The sequence below is a fragment of the Plectropomus leopardus genome, chromosome 3, assembly GCF_026936395.1.
Source record: "Plectropomus leopardus strain MGB_pleo_1.0 chromosome 3, ASM2693639v1, whole genome shotgun sequence".
Taxonomy (NCBI): domain Eukaryota; kingdom Metazoa; phylum Chordata; class Actinopteri; order Perciformes; family Serranidae; genus Plectropomus; species Plectropomus leopardus.
In genome coordinates this window covers 4,201,560-4,225,000 of record NC_142178.1, presented here as the reverse complement: position 1 = coordinate 4,225,000, position 23,441 = coordinate 4,201,560, and the positions used below count along the sequence as shown (strand labels likewise).

Below are 23,441 nucleotides of genomic sequence, written 5' to 3'. Positions count from 1 at the left end.
GAAAATTAAGCTTTTGTCAACACTTTCTCTTCCTCTGGAGACTGTAGGTTTATTTTTTTTTTTCAAATGGAAAGACCCTTAAAAGCCAAGACATCCTAATTTGGCAGAATCTTTGGATCTAATTTGTAACAAAACCTCCCAAGTCGGCCAATGTTGATTGAATTTCTGGGAGCAAAGTGGTTGATTTGTTTGGTCAGTGTGATGAATGAAATGATGAAAACTGGACCTCTGTTGCTAAACTCACACAGCTGTGAGGGAACATCAGCCCTCAGTTCTTCTGTAAGGTGACGTCTTTGGAAATGCCTTTATTTTAAGCATCTGTGCACAAGAAAAGGGATAGATTACACCAAAAAAGCAAGGCAGTTTCTGGATATTGACTATAAAATCTGACAAGTTGATATTAGTTAAAATTGTCTTGGAAACCAATTGCCTTGAAAAAGGAAAGTGCAACTATAAATCTTAATTTATGTTTACTTTAAATAAGTTTACTTGAAATGTAGCCATATTTACTTAATTTTGTGTCACTGTTACTACTTAAAAATGATGTGAAACTCCCTCGCTCTTCTACGTGTCGGCAACTTCAGTAAAGTTAGTCAACTTGATCGAGACAAAAAGCATTTTTCCAGTGATGTCATGTGGAGATCTGCAAGTTCTGCTTTCTTAACATGCTTAAGAAGTATGATTGACTAGTTTACAACCTGCAGAATGAAGATATGTAGCTCAGTATATTTGGTATAGTGAAATTTCGAAAACTTGTCATTTTTACACTGCAACAACTTCGCAAAATTCAGTAAATGTATCTACATTTTAAAAAAACTGAATTAGATATGAAGTAAATATACATTTTATATGCAATCGATTTCCTATTTAAAAAAAAAAGTCAAATCAACTTTGAATGTTTTCCTAAAAAAACTGCATGATCAAATTAAGTCTGAGGTTTCCTGCGCTCCTGAATAGTAAAAACATGGCATATAGTCTTGAAAATGCTACTTATTTAGAGAATTATGCTACAGTGTCCGATAAACAAATGTTTTTATAGAATGTGTAGGTTATTGCGTTTGTCCCTATCAGTATTTATAGGCTCAAAAAATAAATTTCAAACATATAATCCCCACACCCTACCCCAAGAATGGTGAGAGCCTGAACGTCTAATGCCAACAGTAAATACACAGATAAGTGAATAAATAGTTATCTGCAGGTTTTTGTAGGTCACAAGTCATTCCTCTCCATCTCTTTACAAAGCAAGGCGTATTTCATGCCCTGGCCCAGATAGGAAGGGTGAAAGGAACCATTTCATTTACTCTTATCAGAGAAAGACGGGAGAGAGGGAGGAGAGGGAGGAGGAGGAGGAGGGGGAGACAGTCTTCTCTGCAGATACCTGTGGTGAGGAGGACGTAGCACAGTCGGCTTCTAAAAACGAGCCTGCAAAAACTGTGTCTTTTATTAACCAAAATGGTTTTGGGACATAATAATAAAAGGGGGAGGGTGGAATAATGCCTTCACACAACTGTACAAAACGTCCAAGGAGAGCGAGGGAGATCGAGGGAGAGAGGGAGAGAGGGAGAGAGGGAGAGTGGGTTAAGGGCTTGAATTTGTCCATGTAGGTCAGCAAGTCTGGTCTGGCTTTGAGGGATAGCTGAAAATGTGTGTTTTTGTGTGTGTGTATGTGTGAGAGAGAGGAGTTTCTGTGTGCATCTCAGCACCAGGTTAGATAGTAAAATCTGAACATACACACAAAAAATTACAAGAAAAGTCATGCTTAGGGCAGTGATACTCAAGTTGCGGCAGCCCACCCCATCACCCAATCGTGGGCTGCGGTAGGGAGTTGGTGTCCCGCCGACTATTTCCCAATCTAAAATAAAAATAAACTTATTCACACTGACATTTTTTGTTCTTTGAATGTAAATAAGCTGTACGAATGCATATAAAAAGCATAAAAATTTAGCTTGGTAAGTGCCAGTGGAGGATTTCATGGACTCCCACTAAGCCCCGAAATGTCCTGAAATCCTTGTAACGCCCTTGCATACGCCTGACCTGTACGGGGCGGTTGCGACTGGATTTGTCTCTTGGCAAATTTGAGTGAGGACAGAAACGGGCCCCTGGTCTCATGTCATGTTACAAAAGTGGTCCCCGAGCAAAGCAAGTTGAGTATCTCTGTTTTAGGGGTACACAGGTGGGCTAGGCTGAAGGCTGATTCTGAACGACAGCATCTCTGGTTCAAGTTCAGACCATTGAGACCTTTGTGCATTTCATTCCTCTTCTGTGCTCCCTCATTTTCAGTCATCTCTTTACTATCAAATTTGTAATAAAATGTCCAAAAATATGTCCAAAAAGAACAAAAACACAGTGCAACTGAACATCGTCAGAGTGGACTGTTTCCTAGATGATCTAAAGGGTGTAGTCTGTTGTACAGATTGCAAAGTCCTGTCACGTAAATTTGAAAACTGTGATTTTTGGGCCATGCATGTAAATAAAATGGACTTGAGTGTCCACCCTGCAGAGGCCAGGAGCAGACCTGCTTATGTTAAACACCACCAGCAGGCTCAGTCACAGGGAAGACAACAAATCATCCTAATAATGTGGGATAGCATGAAGATGCCATTCTTACAGAGCTCTGTTTAATACTTTAACTATTAACTTTAAACAGCAGATGTGGCACACAGCAGCTCTCTGGATATGCAGTCCAGATTCTGTGCTGCTTCTTCAACAGATTCCAAAAAAAAATCCAAATAATCTGTAACTCAATACACCAAGCTGAAAGTATTAGGCCACTTCCCTATAAGCGATCATTTTCATTCAGAGAGAACTGTATGTCATGTGATATTATGGCACCACTGCATGTCAGACATACAAAGACATATTTACACATATCTATTAAAAAAGATGAATCAGCTCATCCCAGAATGATGTTTCTGTTGGGTAGTACCACATCGATTTACTGACACCAGATTAAGGATTACATATCTAGGGGATTTGTGAGTTGTTGTTGTTTTTTTAAAGAAAAGTCAAAATCAAACCACATATAGGTCTTGACTTTTAATTATTAGTTGTTGTCAAAAATATCAGCTTACAGAGTGCCCAGTGGCGCATGTATAGAGCGGGCGCCCCATGTACAACCTGCAGCCCTTTGCTGCATTTCATCCCCTTGCTGTCCCCCTTTCAAGCTTTAGCTATCCTTTAAAAATAAATGCTAAAAGTCAAAAATGAAAAATAAATCCACCGTTTGATACATATGAATTCTGAATATTTTAAATATTTACTGATAGCAGCAGCACTTTCTGGCTTCGTCTTATCTCGAATGTTTGCCGCAATCACTCTGCTCTTGTCTTCTACTGACCATGGAAAGAAAAGTCGCACTTGTCATTTTATCATTTTATAGCTTGTTATAAAATTTGAAAATGGTATCGACTTCAGATATTTTTCAAGGTATTGTATCAAAGTCCCTAGTGTGGGTCAAGCCCCCAAAAACCTTGGATCGTATTTTTCCCATAATGGAAAAGTGTCTGCCTTAGAATCGTTATTTTCTCATGACTTTACAGAGCTCCCTCCAGAGCTGCAGCTGAGACCTGTGTGGTGAATAAATGGATTTTGATGTGTAAAATAGGTGGAGTGTCCCTTTAATGCACTTGTCCCACCACAGCCATGCAAACACAAGTCTGCAGAGCTAAAACACACATCCCTTCATTCAGTCGATTGCTCCTTTAATTTAACAGCTTTGGTGACAAATGACAAATGCTTCTGCTCCAGCTGATGTGATTATATTGTCTTTAAAGTTCATGCCGCTGAGACTCTGAGTCTCGGCCGAGCCTGGGCGTTCATGGACATTGCATAAATATGACTCTGTCCGTATATTGGTGTCTTTTGTAAAGAGCGATTGCTTTTCAAATTGTGCTGTCTGCAGCAGGCATCTGCATAATGAGGCTCTTTCTATCTCAAGAAATAAAGTAGTAAGGAAGAGAGTGACCGGCCGCAGCAGCCGTTTGGAAATAGCTTTGTTTGATTTCACAAAATGAGACTGTAGACTTCACATTTCTGTATTTATTCCACATGTGTGTGTGTCTATTTATATTTGAGCTGGAGGAGGCTCTGTGTGTGTATGTGTGTGTGTGTGTGTGTGTGTGTGTGTGTGTGTGTGTGTGTGTATTTCTTTATTTTATGCTGATGGAGGGAAGAAGAGGACAGGGGGACAGGTTCAGGGGACAGCTTTGTGTTTAAGGGGGTATCCCTGCTGGGGTAATGTGTTTAAAATCTATTACCCCCACAGCTAGGATTAGTGTGTGTGAGGGTGTGTGTGTGTGTGTGTGTGTGTTTCCCCTAAAGACGTAATCACTATGGTAATACAAAAACCAGTGGATTATGTGGTAGAAAAAATCTGGTTGATTTATACTGTGCCTTTGGTGAGATATACAGTATACAGCATATACAAACACACAGTGTTGGGGTGCGAGAGTGTGGCCCAAATAGTTCTCATTTTCTCCTTTGTACTGTATCCCACTACTGCTGAATATATTATTGTATTATTATATATACAGTATATAGCTGAGACAGTGGCTGGTATTGTTGTCTCACAGGAAGAAGTGCCTGCAGGTTCTCACCTGGTTGGCTGTTTGGAGCCTTTCAGTGGAGAGTCTGCAGAAATGTTTGACTGACACATTGAGTGTGCCCGCTTTTAGACTGCTGACCTGTCCGGGGATTACCCTTCCTCTCCTCCACTGCCCCAGAAATGTATCATAGGGATGGCGAGATGGGGCAACAAAAAAATCTTGTGGTTACACACCAAAACTAAAAGACATAACTGAAGTTCAATAATATACTGTTGAAGTATGTAGGCTGGTTGAAAACTATGTCATCATTGAGACTGAATGAATCACACACTGATGTACTGGTTTCTTATTTTGGCGTTGACATGACTAATTATTTGATGTGCATAGACTGATAGCGGTACAGTACATTTTGAGTTCCACAACAACCCTGCTTTAATATGTTACGTATCTGTACATTTTAGGTGATTCCTTGTTTATCTAATAACCCCGTTAAAAAAACAAGCAATATGCATCATTGTTTTAATGGGAACAAGTCTTCTAAAGTTTAGGGGAGACTCGTGGACACCCACAGAGCCCATTTTCATTCAGATATGGGACTTGGGGTGGGGCCCTAAAGAGAGTGGGCCCTTAAAGAATGTGTGCCAAAATGATATGCTTATCCTACATAAACTATAAATAACTATTTAATTTAAAAAAAAAAGTCATACAGTTGTCATTGATAGTCAATGCCAAGTCTCTATTTTATCATGTTAGGAGACAATATAATATACAGTAGCCAGGGTTCCGTGTGTGCTTCATAACTAGTGTGCAATAGGGCCCGTCATAATATTGTGCACTGGGGCCCGTTGGAACTACCTTGCACCATTGGTTTTACCAGTTGTTCCCTTACCCAAATTTAGTTTGGAGTATTAATTAGCCTCCTTCCCAACAAGCTATGCCTACATGGCTTGTGCTGATTGAAGCCTTAAGGTTTCACTTTTACAAGATAGCTACCATTGTGATATAGCTTAAAAATGAGTGAGCCACAGCCTCTTAAGGACAGTAATACTGGCCTCAAATATTTTTTTTATCATACTTGTTGGGAAGGGTCGGCAAATGGATCAGGGGGGCCATGCTCTTCACTGGCCACCAATTTGGGGAGTCACTGTTTGGTGCATTCTGGGATAGGCTTTTGCACTGGTTTTAAAACTGTAAATTAGTTGATTATTGATTGACAGAAAATCAGAAAACAGTTTAATTATTGATAATTGTGTCTGCCATTTTTAAGCAAAAATGACAATAATTTACTGCTTTCAGCTTCTTCAGTGTGATTATTAGTCCTCAGTGATACTAAACTACGTATCTTTGCATTTTGGACTATGGGTCAGACAGAACAAGTCATTTCAAGATGTCACCTTTCATTATATTATACATTTATAAACTGGGTGGAATCATATCCAATTCACACCCATTTCTTGCTTATTGTCACTGCTGTTTCACTGTTTCTGTGCAAATCTGTCAATCAAAAACCAAAGTTTGTTCGATGAATAAACAGCCAGTTTTCATTTTGTATGTATATTGTATAAGATTGAGGGATTAAAACTGTTTCTAACAATTCCACAAACAGAATTATAAAAAGGTTCATCTTTTCTTCTTTTCCAGTCTTTTCTCGTGTATACTGCTCTTATCCTCCCTCCTTCATTTCCTCCTGTACTTTCATCCCTCAGGGGGAATATTAGTAGTATCCTTCAGTAAGGGGCCAGGGCCAGGCCTTGGTCAATAATTAATTGAAATCCCCTCATTTACTTAAGATCTTAGCTCACTCTGCCTCGGGTGAAAATGGGCAAAGTTTGCACTTTGGAATAAGTCAAACCGGGCGTATTATGCTGAGCCAGATAAATCAGTGGCAGGAGAGAAATCAGATGGATTTGAGATAATAAACTGACTCCAGCAGCTGTTGGATCCTGAAGTTAATATTTTTTCAACCAAACCGAAGAAACAATAATAGCATACATACACACAAAGCAAATAAAGCCGCGAAATACGAGATTTCTCGTACATTATATTTCCCGTTATATTTTCAGTGTGTCAGTGATTCCAAGGGACTGACATAGATTGTGGCATAGATTTTCACCATGCTCAAATGTGAGGAAATAGCTTAAGCAACTGGTGACCCACAGAAACAAGCTATTAGTGGCACAAACACAATGTAATGTTTTTAAATGAAGCCTCAGTGAGTAGCTGGATTATGTCTTTCACTGGACAAGAGAAATCCACGAGAACAGGCGAGCAAATACGATAAAATGTGGACTGGCTAATCCAGACTGGAATGTAGCTATTGGATGTCATTTTTATGTAAACATTACTGATAAATGGCTGCCTGAACAGCTCTGCCAAGGCATTTTCACTCCATCAGTCGAGCTGTTCAGCCAGCATAGGTGCAGATTTTTTTTTTCTTTTCATGTACCCCTCAAAAGTTAGAACATGTGCTTTGTGCCCCCCCAAAATAGCTGAAAAAAAGTTGTGAAAATAGCTGAGGGCGTTTTTTCTGTCAGCACAATTAATGACATTTCCATAACCATAAAATGATGCAGAAAAGTCACAAAGTGGTGCATAAAAATTCACTGTAATGCAGGAAATTAGGAGTTTGGTGCTCAAAAGTTCTGTCGGAGGACCCCAAAAATCCCTGTTTATCATATTTCCTGCCACAATACTGAAATGAAAACAGAGCCCTTGGAAGTCAGCAATTCAACACTGCGGTTATACTGAGCATGTCTTGTGTCATAACTCCCAGACTCCAAAAATTATGGTTCAGTTTATTCTCATAAGTGACTTTCCTGAGGTTGAGAGTAGAATCTTGATAATAATGCTGTAAAAGCAGGAACTGTGACATTCTGGAACCTGTTCGATGCCTTTCCAGAAATGAACCATGGGGAAAAACCAGACCTTGGAGTAAAATACGATGTTTTTATTGCTAATTTTTGTCAATAATTGTGTATTTTCTTTATGTGTTGCACATGTAGCTAAAGCCAAAATCATTTACTTCTCTAAAATCATCACCTCATCAGCCTCCATTTGGTCACTCACATTTGAATAACTTTATCTTTGTTGATTTTTTTGTTGCCTCTGAACTAATTCCAGGCAATCATAATATTTCTCTCTCTCCCTCCTTGACCTTGTTTTGATTCATTCCAAACTGTCTTTTTTCCCCCATCTCTTTCTCATCGAGGACATGGAGGAGTGAACCAGCTCGGAGGTGTGTTTGTAAACGGCAGGCCCCTCCCAGATGTGGTGCGACAGCGAATAGTGGAGCTCGCCCACCAAGGGGTCCGGCCCTGCGACATCTCACGCCAGCTACGAGTCAGCCATGGATGTGTCAGCAAGATACTGGGCAGGTAAAGGAGCACCTACAGTCATATGATGATGATGATGCTGAAAATATTTACACCTTTTTAACACGCTCAACAGTGTGCCGACAGACTGTGAGAGTGTGTGAGGCCTCACATGGCTGGCTAAGGTGTATAAAAATGTCTACGTCCTGGTTTCCAAAACAGAAATCTTTGAATTGCAGTATGAGGCAGGAAAACTGAAACTATTTAGTTCAATTTTGTGTCATTCTGCTTAGTTTTTTTGTGAACACACAAGCTTCAGTCGTGGATAGGTATGTGTAAAACTGAAGTTCCTATCAGGTCACACCATTCTGCCATTTCTTCAATTCCTTCAGCATCATGCACATGATGCTGCTCGCCGTTGTTTCACTTGCCTCTTATTTCTCTCACTGTTCTTTTTTTTTTATGTCATTTTAACCTTCCTCTCCCCTCTCTATATCTAATATTTCTCCTCTGACCCCTCTCAATTTTTCTGTCTCCTCCTCAACCCCCCCCTTTTCTCTCTCTTTCTCTCTCCGTCCGTCTCTCTCTCTGCCTTTTCAAAGCTAAATTCAAGAGAAAATCCCTGCTCGTTCCGTCCCCCGGAGAAGAAAGGGGGACAAAAGGGAAAAGATTCATCACTTTTTGGAATTAGCATCAAAATGAAAGTGGCACCATATTTCTGCACCACCCCAAAAAAAGAGGGAGATGGAGAAAGGGAGAAAGACAAGAACAAGGAACACAATCAAAAGGGGAAAAGGCGTGTTAAAGAAGAGGAGTGCAAGGGGAAAAAAAGAGAGACAGAGAGACCATTTGAGGGGACGGAGGGGAAGGATTAGCTACAGCGACCCTCAGCTATATCAAAAAATGTGTTGCTCATTGTTCTCCCTTGCCTCTCTTTCCCCCTCTCTCTCTCTCTCTCCCCTGTCCTGGCCGTTCAACTCACTGAAGCGTTACCGTGAGGGGAGGAGGGGGAGGAGAGGGGATCGAGGGATGGAAGGAGGGAGGGAGGGTTGTTTTATCCTCTCCTCTCTGTCTCTCTGGTGCCAGCAGAACAAAAACACCAACTCTACCACTTTGTGTGTGTGTGTGTGTGTGTGTGTGTGTGAGTGATTGTGTGTATGTATTAGCTCATCGTTGTGCGGATATCAATAACCATGCTCGTTTATTCACCAATGATTCAGCTGTGAATAATTTAAATAGTTTTCCATTTGGAAATAGATTGTTTTTTCCTTTAGCTGTGTTTATTCTCCAGCTGTGAATAGTCCAAACGTGCAACACAACGTGCAAGTTGTGCACAACTTACGTGCACACACACACACACACACACACACACACACACACACACACAAAGAGAGACAAGGAAACGCACATTTACAGGAACACACATCTTCACGGAAGGGATTACTCTACCGTACAGCGGTGGAGAGAGAGAGAGAGAGAGAGAGAGAGAGAGAGAGAGAGAGAGAGAGAGAGAGAGAGAGAGAGAGAGAGAGCAGGTTTAAGACTGACTGACAGCTTGCATCCACACACAGCATCCCCCTTTTTCTGCAAGCTGTGTAGCGCATTTGCTGTCCTCCCACCCCCCCATGCCCCTTCTGCATGCAAATACATTCATGAAATAGCCATGGTGGACACGAAATGCCTGAATCTGTGTGTGTGTGTGTTTGCATTAGTGTGTTTGTGTGTGTGCATCAGTGCCACCCTCTTCTTACCTCTGTGTCACAATGTGAGATTCTCGAGAAAACAACAGCAGCACGAGTCAGGCATCATAAATATTTTTGGCATTTTTCGCTGACAGCGATATCCACAGTTTGTTCTGATGACTGCAACAATACAAACAACCTGTAGTGCGGATTTAACTGCTGAGAAGAATGACGGGGTTATTTTCAAATGTAGTAAGTCCGGGGAGTCTTAACCTAGTCCAAACAAATTCATTATGTCTTCACTGAATCTAGTTTTTACTTTGTTTCTTGTTGACAGACTGCAGGATGATAGCAGAAACATGTCAAGGTAAAATTGAACTCTTTAATACTTGTCTGTCAACAAGAAAAAAAGTAAAGACTAGAGTCTTAACTTATTCAAAGGACCACTGAGTCTTTATTCAGCTTGTAAAAATACATGAAATGGATACAAAGTCAAGATATTATGTAGTGGTGGGCACAAAATGTGTTAAAACTACGTGCTGGTTATATAAAAAAATGGCTACACAAAGTCAATGTGATTATTTTGTGGTGGACATACAAATTAAGTAAAGAGAGCAAGACAGTCTGTGTAGGGTGGGCAGGTCAAACAAACATGGACTTTCAACCAGGAGATTGATGTTTGTGTCCCGTGTAAAACCAAAAGTCCATGTAGTTACATGACTTATGCAACTATGCAAAGTAGGGTTATGTCACTTAAGGTTTCATCAAGTACTCAATTTATTTTAACTGAAACCACAGTCTTCTCCTAAACTTAACCATGTTGTAGTTACTGCTGCCATCCATACTGAGTGTTTTCTCTGCAAAAACATAGTTATGTTGAAAAGAAGCTGAAACAAGTATTCAGCAGTCTTAGTTTTTGTCTTTTTGATGCAGAATTCTTTATGTTTACCAGAAAGTGTTTGTTTGCTAAAGCACAAGGATGTACTGTACATAAAGATTGAATTTAGGTCTAAAACTAAACTAAAAAAGACTGTGACTTTGGAAGATAACCACTTGATTCAACAAAATCAAAGTCACAGCAGCTTCAGCTGGATTTCAGACAGGACAGACATTGTGGATTTTGCACCCCATCCATCACTGCCCTTTGTCAGTACAGACACTGAGAGTGCGAGCCCGCCTATCCTCTGAGAAATGCGACACAAGACAGGAAGATCATCTTTTTTCAAGATCAGGTACAAATGGAGGAGGAGGGTAAGGGACAGGCCAGAGAGACGTGAAGTGCTTTTTGAAGAGTTTTTGAATTTGAGCCAGAGAGAAGTCCTGACCGCAGCTGGAAGGTCATTCATCTACTGAAGAGCGAGGAGGGGAAAGAGTTGAGACTGGGTGGAACAATGTCCGAATCACCACAAGGTGTAAAGTGTTATGTGTGCAGCAAATCAACAGCAGAGAGTAGTTCCAAAAAATGCACCTGTTTGGTAATTCTTGCAAAAAACAATAGCTGTTCTTGGAGAGGATTTATCTTTTAAAAGAAATGTAATGACATATTTGTGACCAATTTATAAAAATTTACGCCTCTGATAGAATATAGAATATAGAACAGTGCCCAGCCTTATGAACAATGAAACCTTTTCTTATTTAGGTGCAATTTGATCTTTTGTCTTACAATTGAGCTTCCAAAAAATTCTACTCCCTTTCTGTATGTTATTACCAATGTGCCTATCTCCTTCGCTTTGATTGGCAGGTACTATGAAACGGGCAGCATCCGCCCCGGGGTAATTGGGGGATCCAAACCAAAGGTTGCTACTCCCAAAGTGGTCGACAAGATCGCCGATTACAAACGCCAAAACCCCACCATGTTTGCCTGGGAGATCCGGGACAGGCTCCTCGCCGAGAGAGTGTGTGACAACGACAGTGTCCCCAGTGTCAGCTCCATCAACAGGTAACCTCGTAATCTGTGTGTGTGTGTGTGTGTGTGTGTGTGTGTTTGAGTATCAACTTATAGCAACATGTAGCTCAGAGCAATATAATACTGTGTTTTTTTTATATGTGTGTGTGTCTGTGTGTGTGAGTGGAGAAGAGAGAATGGCAAAGAGGCCCGGTCTCCATATGTATGAAGTGGCTGCAGCTCAGTGGTTCAACACGATGGTACAATGACAACCCTTTCCCCCCGAGCATAGAGGCAGAGAGAGAGGGAGGGATGGCGAAATAAGAGAGAGAAGGAGTGAGCAAAAGAGGCAGACAAAAGGGAAGGAAGGTGTGCGAGAGTAAGTACAGAAAGAGACACAAAAGGGAAGGAAAGAAAGGGAAAGGAGAGGAGAGGACATGAGAGGAGAGGAAAAGGGGGGAGGAAAGGAGAAGAAAAGGAAAGGAAAGAGGAAGAAAAGGCTTGCATGAGCAGCCAAGCAGGAAGTGTGAGGCCCCTCTGCCATGTCAGCCTCCTGCCTCAGCCACTTCACACACACACGCGCACACACACACACACACACACACACACACACACACACACACACACACACACAGTTTAGCTCCCACGATGGTCATGTTCTCTCTGTCACTCAGAATCCTCTCTCTCTCTCTCTCTCTCTCTCTCTCTCTCTCTCTCTCTCTCACACACACACACACACACACAAACGAGCACTTCACACACACTAATATCTCCTCTCTCTTCCTGCAGGATCATTCGGACAAAGGTTCAGCAGCCGCCCGGCCAAACAGGCTCAGTGTCGGCTCACAACTTAGGTAGGTGTGCTGCTCTAAGAAATCCTGTTTCAGACTGTCAGAGCAAATTTTACAGCAGAGCCGTTTTTGTGCGAATCTCTCAGGAGCCGTGTGCCGTACGTGGAACGGCAGGCGTATTGCAATTCTGGACATTAACTGGCAGTGAAAAAGTGTGAAATGTTGTGTGCCACGGAGGTCTGTGCTCAAATGTTTTAATCAAGATGCCAACAAAATGTCCAAAGTGAACTTAGTTAACAGCAGTGTAGGTTTGCTTTGTACATTTTCTGCTTTTTTTAAACAGTGTTTTTTGGTAAACTACTGTTTTGTGTGATAGTTTTTGTTCCGATTGTTAAGTGCACAGTGGAGATCTGACATAATGAAAAAGACAGTAAGAGATGACGGCATGCAACAACACTGGTGCCTTAATGCCAATAAAACTATTATCACAAGCATTAAAACGTCTGCTAGTTGGGATCATGATTTTAAATAGAGTATGTTTCTAAAATGCAGTTTAATTCAAGGATGAATCATTAGCTGGGAAAAGTGGGCAACTGCCCTGAGGCCCCCTCAGGGGCTACAAAGGCACACATTTATTGTGTGTCCGTTGATTTGTGGTAATTCGATTAATTGCACATTTATTTGGGAAGATGCACCATTAAATCACATAATGAACTAAAACGATAAAGGCTTCAAAGCAGGTTCTGAATTGTAAATGGTCTACCGTACCGGTCTTGTCCTAAAATAAGTTAGCAGTCACTGTATAAATGGCAACCACACCATAATAACAATTACCAAATGTTATTATAATCATAAATAAACTGAACAAATTGTCTTTTTATACTGGCTCTAGTATTATGTACAGTAGTTCTGCATGTGGTTTGTCCAAGTTGTGTTGCCATACCCCAACAGAAGCTGTCTGATGCTCACAATTGTCTTTCAGAGGACTCCCCCAAACTCCTCTGTTTCACATGCCCCCCCGTCTTGAAACAAAACTCATGCCCTTGCATAGCCTAAACTCTTGTCAATTATGATTTATTATGATTATTTTGCCAAGCATGCCATAAAAATGCCATTAAAATGATAGAATCTTATGCCATTAAAAAAAACAAAACAAGTAATTGTGTGCAATTTTATTGTGCCACTGCCAATCATATGCCATCTTCCTAAACTAGCCCTCACCAAAACTTTGAGAACCCCAAATCTGAGTTTTTTTCATTTCAAAATGCTCTAAAATGGTCAGTTTAGCTTCTAAAAATCTCTCCAGAGTTTGGTGTTGGAGAAAGTGTAGGTTGAAAATTTCCTGCAAATGTAAAATAGATGATTATAACCCTGGATCACTCACAACTAATTTAGGCCCATTTGTTGGTGAATTCGGTAATGTTTCATAATTCATAAACACAAAGTAGATAGCAAGGACATTCGAGTGAATAAGCAAAAATGAAAGAATTATCTTACTCTGACAGAGAAATTAACAATCTTTATCCAAAGACCCCTGACTCTCCTCCTTCAGATTTACCTGGTTTCACTGTTCATTTGTGCTTTGTAATCATGTTACAGACTGCAGCAATATATCTATTACAGCTATGACTGAAACATTATTTCCTTTTGACTCGATGAATATCTCAGAGAACAAAAAAATATGAGAGCCTCTCTCTCTCTCTCTCTCTCTCTCTCTCTCTTTACCCTGAAGTGGATTGTGTTTCGGTGTCTCTCATATCTTCATAATCGCACATTGTCTATTAATCTAAATTAATTTCACACACACTGCTCCCTGACTCCTGCCTTTTACACACATTTAGCAGCACACACACACATGCATACACACCTAGATACCCCCCCCCCTACACACACACATGCACGCTTACAGATTACACAGATAAATGGGTCCCACTCCCAGGCGGAAAATTGAACATTTGGATTTGCAGAATAAAAGCGGTACGTTCTGATAAAAAAAAAAGAGTGAAAAGAAAGAGAAAGGAAAATCAGATAATTGAAGTGCTAAATCAAGTGATGGGAAAAGGAGGGATATGCATTCATTATACTCCCCTTGTCGTTAGCGAAGGAGTAACGGCTGGAAGGGACCGTGATCCTTTGGTTTATCGTTTCTTCTTTTTTTAAAATTCCCTTTTCGGTCTCGTCTTTCTGTGTTTGGGGGGTCTGCTGGGAGAGAGGATTAGGATGTCTGTCTCCACACCTTTCTGTCCCTCTTGGGATGCCATACTGTCACTCAACCCCATGTCCGCTTACAGGGGCACAGATAAGGGACCAGGGAATGAGTGACTGTATGTTACGGTGTGTGCGTGCGTGTGTGTGTGTGTGTGTGTGTGTGTGCGTGTGTGTGTGTGTGTGTGTTTGTCACTGAAGCGGTGACAAGTATGTCGCTGTGTCGCCCAGCGAGGAACTTGTCTCCTCCAGGGGGAAGATTAGAGGGAGAGACAACGAGGGGCAGACAGACTTTTGTCCTTTTTTTTTCAAGCCTCAGTTTGTTCTGTGTGGCTGAGTAAAAATTTTAGAGGATTAAATTGCATCTTTGTTGAGTTTAGGGAGAGAAAAATAGGATTGAACTGATAGATTCTTGTTCTGTATCTTAGATTGTTGAGATGCCACGAATTAGATAACAAAATGTGTACAAGGAACAAGAAATGCTGATGTTTGGTGGAAAATCTTTATTGTAGAAGCAGCATGTGACTCAACATTAGGGGAGATTAGGGATTGGTACATCTTTGCCATAACTTGTTCTGCAAATGACAATTAAGGTCCAGCTATACATAAATATTGTTTAATGTCCACAAAAGTCTCTTAAAATTAGATTATTTCTAATTAAAGTCATGTTGTACATTTGTGCCAAATTTAATCTCTCAAAATAAAATTAAATTCAGAATTTGTTGGCACATGTTCCAACCAACCTCAAAATCTGAGTGCAAACCAACCCAACACATTTGTCCCAACTGTTTGATAAAATCATATAGCCAGCTACAAGCACTCATCAAAGACTTTCAAATCTTATTTCATTTCTTTCTTTTGATTCCTTTGTTAATTAACCAGACATAACACATTTCCAGAATCTCTATCTTACACAATTTTATAATATGTTTCTTCAACAGACCACTTTTTAAAAAAAATTTTGATACCTTAAAAACTGAAATGTTACCCTTACCAAAAAAGTTAGTGACTTTCTGATGCTTTAACATAGCAGGTGAGTGCAGGGGAAGAAAGCAAACATTTGATGTTACATTCTTTAGGATGCTTTTAAATAGCACATTTGAGGAACACTTAATAAGGTTCTGTATTTTGTGCCTCCATGTCTCCCGTCTCCTCCGTCCTCCTGCCTGTGACCCAGAAATTATTCTCAGTGCACCATTTTGAAGGATGACTCAATCATTAAAAAATTAATTTCAAGGAGGATCTTTGGGCAGGGTTCATAGGTGTACCTTTTGCCAAAGTCTTTTTGGCACTTGTGTCGTATAAAAGAGACGTACTGGCGTGATGCACAGCTAACTTTAACTTGACGGCTCTGAAACATGGATGTCTCATTTTGTTAAATTCCTGTTGCCTCAACTCATCTCTCGCTGTGTTTCCTCCTTGCCTCTTTTGTTCACATCTCAGGCAGTTGGGATAAGCTGCGAGGAGAGGAGGTGAGGAAAGGACTCGAGGATGAAAAAATGAGAAATCAAAACATGGGAGGGTGCTTTATAAAAGTAGCAGCCAGCGAAGTCGTTTTTTTGGGCTGCAATACTGTTTGGTTCAGTCTGGTTTCATCGGGAATCATACTTTCTCAATACATCTTAATTTTATTATGTGATTTGTCTGTAGCGACGTCTGTGGCGGCCACACAAGTGTCAGCAGTGACCAGCGACTCAGCCGGCTCCTCGTACTCCATCAGTGGCATTCTGGGTATCAGCTCAGCTGCCGATGTGGGCAAGAGGAAGAGGGACGAAGGTAAGCAAAAAAAAATGTGTCTGCGTGTGTGGTTGTGGTTGTAATTTTTCAAGTGCACATATACAAATACATAACATACATAAATGATGTGGGTCCCCCTCAAGACCCCCTCCTTACCCCTTCAACATGTAGCGAGCCCAGATGGAAAGAACTCCGATCAATGGCAGATGTGCGTGAGTGTGTGTGTGCAGGTGCAATATGGGAGTTCTAAACCAAACATCTTCATTCAGAAAGCCCTATTTGTTTACTAACGGAGCTTCACTGGAGAGCTACCTGAGAAGTTATGCATGCACTATTGATCATATACGCTGTCATACCCGATCAATGTTGGATGCATGTTAATGGAAGCGTGAGTGTGTGTGCACATAAGAGTATTCTCACATGTACTGTTTGTATATGTTTGTGTGTGTGTGTATATGCATGTTTGTGGGTGTGCGTGTGGCGGTGTCAGTGGCATTAAAAAGCCATCACACAGACAGTCTCCTACGGTAAATGAGACAGGACCAGATGTCGGAGCTTGGGGGGGGGGTGACAGAACGCCACTGGGGGCTATTTCTCGCTTTCTGTCTCTAACACATGGATACGCACACACACAAACACACACAGATACAGTATGGGGTCTTTTTCCCACTGCTGATGTATTTCCAAAACATTCCAGCGGGTTCCAGGATGAATCCCAGGTGCACCTTGAGCATTCTGATATGCTCGGCTACGACCCACTCAACCATCAGCAGAGCACAAAGACTTTAGACCTGACATACACATACACACACACAGACACAAGTACAGATGAATAACGAGACAAGCACTTGCAGGGTGCAGATCTCTACCAAGGCCAAATGCCTTTTCAAGCTATGATAACAAAAACGAAAATAATTTGTGTATCCCATGATTTGGATAAAATTTGGATTTGGAAAAAAATGTAATGGGTTATTCCTTGGCCCATGCTACACCCTTGCACCAAATTTCACAAAAATCCGACCAGGAGTTTTGCCATAATCCTGCTAACAAACAGACAAACAAACCAAACCAAAACAGAACCTCCTTGGCTGTGCCGTGATGCCGTTTGTTCAAAGTCAAGTCAAAGTCAAAGTCAGCTTTATTGTCAATTCTGCAGTATGTACAAGACAAACAGAGGATTGAAATTACGTTACTCTCAACTCTCTGTGACAGAGAGTAGACATAAATATATATATATTTAAAAAGAGAGACCTCTGCTTTCTCTACACAAAGTTAGCTGATAGTTTGTTTACATGTTGGATCAAAGCTGACCTTTGTCTTTTGTTAACAGTTTACCGAAGCATGCACATCCACATGATAACCACTAGGTGCTGGACAAGTGATCATATGAAACACAGAAAAACAGCCTCTGTGCACTAGACTATGCTCTCATGTATATTCAGTTGAAATACCATTGAGGTGATGTTTTTAGCTTCACGCTCTTCATCAGACCAAGAGGAGCATAAAGCTGTTTTTCTGTCTTTTATCCTGTTTTGTGTCCATTGTGTCCATTGTCAATTGTGAGTTTGCAATGTGAAAAAAATAACAGAAAGTCAATAAAAACTCAGAAATATTGCAGATAGTTTTTAAAGCTTAGCTTAGGTGTAAATAACTGCATCGTCAGTTCCACCAAAGAGACAAAAATAGCAGTAGTCAAATGCCATAAGATCTGTGGGAACCCATAAAGACACTGTAATCTTTCTCAAATTTGACAAGAAATATATGTAAATGCCATATTTCCTTCATAATTTCTTCTGTTACTCACAATTTGACTGCTGTCTTCTAATTAAGCCATCTCATCCTGCGATGGTTTATTGGCACCCGATTGGAGAATTACCATCATTACCTGTTTCTCTCAAAAATGCGACCAACTCCTAATAGCTGCAAAGCATTATTGGATGGAAATATTCCATAATTTTCATTTTATATTGCATATTTCCTGCATTTTCGGTTAAAGATTGCACAAAATTGGATGGAAATTTGACTACACAACACTTCAGAGAATCCTGGCCTACATTTTAGGCAAAAAAAGCCCTTTGGTTAAGTGTAGGGAAAAATCAGGATTTTGGTTCAATGTTAGGAGTAAGATAATGTTGGGGGGTTAGGGTCAGGTTTAGGGGGGGTTTAGGGTTAGGTAATAATAATTAATTCTGTTGTCACTATGAGTGGATACTGTATTGAAAAAGTGCCTATTCTGGTAAAACTTAACTGAAACACATTGTCAGTGATCACCTTGCAGATACGTTCAATATCAATGTTTCTGCAACTTGCTGGGTACGTTTATTAGCAACATTTCCTCATTACGTTCATGGAAAAAGTCATTGACACCTGTAATTGTCCTTTTCCCTGTAGACATTTTGACTTTTTATGGGATGAAAAGCACAAGTGTAAAGTAATATCATTAATGATGGCACAGTGTTATGCTTGCTATGTTATGCTTTTCCTGCTATAATAATTCAAAACATATCTGGGGTCCACTTTCTTATGAAGCCATATTTCAATGACAAGAATAATATGAGTCATGTATAATTACACCACTGTATCCCACAATGCTCTGCCGTCTGTGGCAAAGACTCTGTGGTTGAATTGGTAGCTGAAGTCGAAGCTCTGTTATCTAATTAGCAGCATTATTGTTTCACTTTGTTCTTTATGTGCATAACGTGCTGCACCACGTGCTACACATGTGGTCTGTCTCTTGTTTTATTATGACTGAACCCCGTGTTTTACAATTCCCATCGAAAATATTGTGTCACTTCACATTTTCACCGAAGCATCCACAGAGCATTGTGTGACTCGCCATCACATTTCGCCCGTGCGTTTTTATCTGCAGTGTTTCTGTGGCAGAGGTCTGCGCGGTTGGCTCTGTGGTCTAATTAACAGCATAGCTAATCACAGCTTCCATTAGAGCAGCCCCCGCTGGATAATGACACACACACACAGCAAGGGGCGACAGGGGGGAACAGCATGCACTGACATGGACAGACAAACACATATACAAATACACAATAATGCAAGCCTCTCACACACACACACACACACACACACACACACACACACACACACATATGCTTGTAGGAAAGAACATTTGTACACAGAAGGAAAAAGACATAAACATACACAAGGCCGGCAATCACACAGCTTTCTCATGTTGACTGTGGCTATATCTATCTGTCAGTACAGGTCAATATAGGCTAATGCAGGTCCTAGAAATTAGAATCAAGGTGACAGAATTCATTTGGAGATAATTTTGAAAAAATAGATCTAAAATTTAATTTAAAAAACTCAAAATATCTTTATTTATGGTCTCAAACACCACAAATAACTAATTTGAAACAACTGGGAATGTACCCAGTGTCTTTCATGGCCATTAGGTGCATCAGACAAGATTGAAACCTTGACTTTCCATATACAAAGAAAAGCATTTAATAATTGCTGTAGATTTTGTGGGGCTGCTGGGGGCACAATCTCAACATGTGCATTTGTCTCTACATTAAAACATGACAGTAACAGAGAACTTTTTTTATGAACTGCTACAACATGATACATAAATGCAACAGTGCCTCTGCAAAGTAAGGTTAGCAGTACGCAACCTCAGGCGCAACAATTACCATAAAACATAAAGAAGATGAAGCAACTATGTACTGTTGAAGGAAGGCCATTCAAAGAAGGCCGGGGCACGCTCTTCTATCTCATGGGAGCTTTGGGGTGTAAAAATCAAACAAAAGATCTGCACACTGTATTAAAAGCTCCCAGTGAAATTTCTATGTGCAACGTTTCGATTTAACAGAGATCTTCGTCAGGCTACCTTTGCCTTGGGGTGTAACATATGCAATGTAACTTGAACTTGGAACGATTTGAAACCAGGGCTCAGTCGCAGAGAAAAGAACCAAACACCACAAACAATTCATCAGCTCAAAATCTTTTCTTAGGTGATCAGGGGTCATGCACCAAACTCTGAAATTAGCTGACCCACCTCAGATTAGACTTGGCCCTGCCTTGCCTGTGTTTAAATCTAATTTAGAAATACATTTGGATTGGATTGGATACAGGTGCAGGCAGTCAGTGAAGGCAGAAAAATCAGTTGAGGAAAATCACACAAGAAACAAAGTCCATAAGTCAAAGCAAAGCCAAAAACCAGGGAATCAAACTTAAGAAACAGACTGCAGAGCATGAACACTCTGTGGTAACAAGAAATGCGGCAGCTGAAAGCAGGAAACACTGGGTGTTTTAAAGGGCTGATTACTGATAACACACAGGTGAGTGAAACAAGACACAGGTGAAACACATGAGCTACTCAACAAAGGCTGGAAAACTCAGGAACTAAAAGAAACGCTAAACACAATGAGAACACATTTCAAAATAAAACAGGAACTAGACACAGAAACATGAACTTAAACTTTACAGAAGATCACAAAGCTGCGATGTTTGTGGGTTAAAGCAGACATCAGAATAAAGGGATGATATAACTCAGGCACTCTTTTCTTGAGTGTGCTCACCCTTACAGAACCTTTGGGTACAACTAAGTGAATAGTGGTCATCATGCACTTGAACTTTTTCATATAGAAACCATAGAAACCACCAACTATATTTATGGTCTTTTATTATGGATGCTCATGTCTTATCATGGTCTGTTATAGTGTGGCAGCTATTGAGCCTTTTGGCAAGTGCAGACCAGATTTCACTGCACATGTGTTGTATCTCAATGATATGATGCCGTGACTTCTCCTCTTTTTAACCTCCGTGGGTTGAAGCAGGAAATTATACCATGACATTTCCATCATAAACTGCACAAAAATGCACAAATTGGTGTCTTAAAAATCACCAGGATGCAGGAAATGGAGTGTTTGACGCTCGAGATTTATTGAGTGGAGGACCTCCAGATGATCCCCCAATTTTGGTTCCCCCCAAAAGGTTGGAAAAAAAAACTTAAGAGAAAACAATGTACTTGTTTTCCCAAAACAATTTTAAGAAAATTAAGGTGACACTCAAAGGCAAAATAATTATCTGGTCTTGATTGGTGTAACATTTGGGCTGGCATGTTTGTAATTTACCTGGTTTCAAATAAAATTCACCAAATTGATCAAAAATTGACGTGATTCTTTTGCACCCTTTTGCATTTGAGTACTACCTAAATTAGTTTCGGGGAAATAAACACATTGTGATTCTTATGGACCTTTTTCACAGCAGACATTGTTGCATGTCATACTGTGGCAGGAAAGGCACAGGTGCAATTAATAATGTTAACAATAGCTGAACCTGGACGGGACTGAGCGGTCGTTAGTGTTATTTGTGCCACCTGTGGTCTGCCGATGTTTCTTGCTATAATAAGTCACAATAGATGGGTTTCTATTACACATTTGCGTAAAACTTATTACGATTATTTTTAAATGTCGATAAAACACAGTTGCGAGATGACTACGTTTCCACGGAGAGATGTTTTGTGACTTCTCCTCTGGCGATAACATTCCAAGAAGCATGGTGATGGATGTTCAAAACATAAGCCGCTTTATTTCATTTGCAGCCACCGCCACTGAAATACCACCTCATGAGAGTGTAAAAACTTTTTTGTTATAAATGGGAGTTTACATTTATATTCACAATTTAAATTTGTGCAGTTTAAGGGTTAATGAAAACTTGCCTACTGCTTGCTATAAAACAAACAAACTAACTAAGGCTGTTTAGAAGCAGTCCATCCAGCCAAAATTCAGGGCAAAGAGAGGTGCACCTGTTTTATCTTATGGTCTCAAAGTAGAGTAAATGCTGTCTAATCCATTCAAAATTAGATCTTATTTCTCTGCAAAGTTTTGAATTCCACTGAGTGCCCTCAAATAAGAAAAGTTTTGTTATTTTGATATGTAAAATTGATAAAAATGATCACATCACATGATTGATACTCTATGTATGAACATGTGTGCTGGAAAGCTGTTATTCCTGCTGTAACTCACAGGCATAGAAGCGGCAGCTGCACATGTAATTGGAAAACAGGAAGGCGGGATCATGGCATGTGTGTTTCTGTGTGAGTGTGTGTCGGCAGAAGGAGTGTGTGAGGGGTAAAGCCCTGTGGTGACCTGTGCCCCCAGCCAAAATGAGGGGAAGTGGGGGGTGACTGGGGGCAGAATGGAGATGAATGGGAGTGAATGGAAGAACTTGACTTGTGAGGCCAAAAGGGGACTATTGTATCTTAACCTATTCTCTTACACACAGAATGTGTGTGTGTGTGTGTGTATGTGTGTGGTGTGTTGGCACATCCAACATGGATATGGAGTTCAGGACGGGCCCATAGAGAGTGTTTCTTTCCTTAAGTGAAAAGTATTAAGGAAAATCTGGTACGTACATAAAAAGTCTGTTTTGCATTAGTAAGAAATAATTACCCAGAATGCCAAGATGACCTCTCACCCCCTTGTGCATCCACTGTGACATGCAGCAGCTTACTGGATAAAAGACGCTGGGAGTAAGCAAAAGATGGAGGACGAAGGGGAGGAGGGAGGGGTCCTCCGCCCTTCACCCTTCCTCTTAGTACTACCCCCCAAAAAAAACCCACTTTGATCTCTGGAGTTTAGATGGTGTGCACGCACACGCATGCATGCACACACATACGCACACACGCACACGCACACACACACACACACACACACACACACACACACACACACACACACATGTGCATGCACAGACTGGGGCTGTGAGGTCAGACTTACGACCCTTGTCCTATCAGTATGATAATCTATGTCAAGTGCAAAAAGATGCACACTGGTGGTGTCCTACCCCCTGCAGACACACACACACACACACACGCACACAGAAATGCAATGAAACACACAAACAGGTGACAAACTGTCCAACTCTCAAAGGTATTTGGATTTAATAATTCAACTGTTCCTTCCTGGGTTGTGGAAAAATGGAAACGGCAGCCCGAGTCAGAGGGAGACGGTGATGGAGAGAGGAAGAACCGAGAGAGAGAGAGAGAGAGAGAGAGAGAGTAAAAGTGAGAGACAGAGAAGGCGGAAGAGAGAGGAAAAAGGCAGAGAGGAGAGAACAATAAGGGCTCATTGTTTGTTTTGTTCTGCTCTGAAAAAGAGGGAAGAGAAGCGCTTCCCTTCTGAGACTGACTCACAGAGATAGAGGCAGCTGTGAGTTTGTGTGTGTGTATTTGTGAGTGTGTGTGTGTGTGTGTGTGTGTGTGTGTGTGTGTGTATGTGTGTGTATGTATCCGACGGTGAATAGGATTTAACCCGTCACGGCAATGA

The 23,441-nt window shown here is 40.7% G+C and overlaps 1 protein-coding gene across 2 annotated transcripts in view; it reads left to right on the top strand.

Annotated features, from left to right (window-relative positions):
• The window catches only part of pax5 (paired box 5), a 72,474-nt gene that overhangs the window by 11,260 nt on the left and 37,773 nt on the right, over nucleotides 1-23,441 (top strand). For both annotated transcript variants that reach the window (XM_042484954.2, XM_042484953.2), the window contains exons 2-5: nucleotides 7,753-7,918; nucleotides 11,279-11,476; nucleotides 12,212-12,276; nucleotides 16,069-16,194. In XM_042484954.2, coding sequence (XP_042340888.1) covers nucleotides 7,753-7,918; nucleotides 11,279-11,476; nucleotides 12,212-12,276; nucleotides 16,069-16,194 — 555 coding nt within the window. The remainder of the gene's footprint in view (nucleotides 1-7,752; nucleotides 7,919-11,278; nucleotides 11,477-12,211; nucleotides 12,277-16,068; nucleotides 16,195-23,441) is intronic.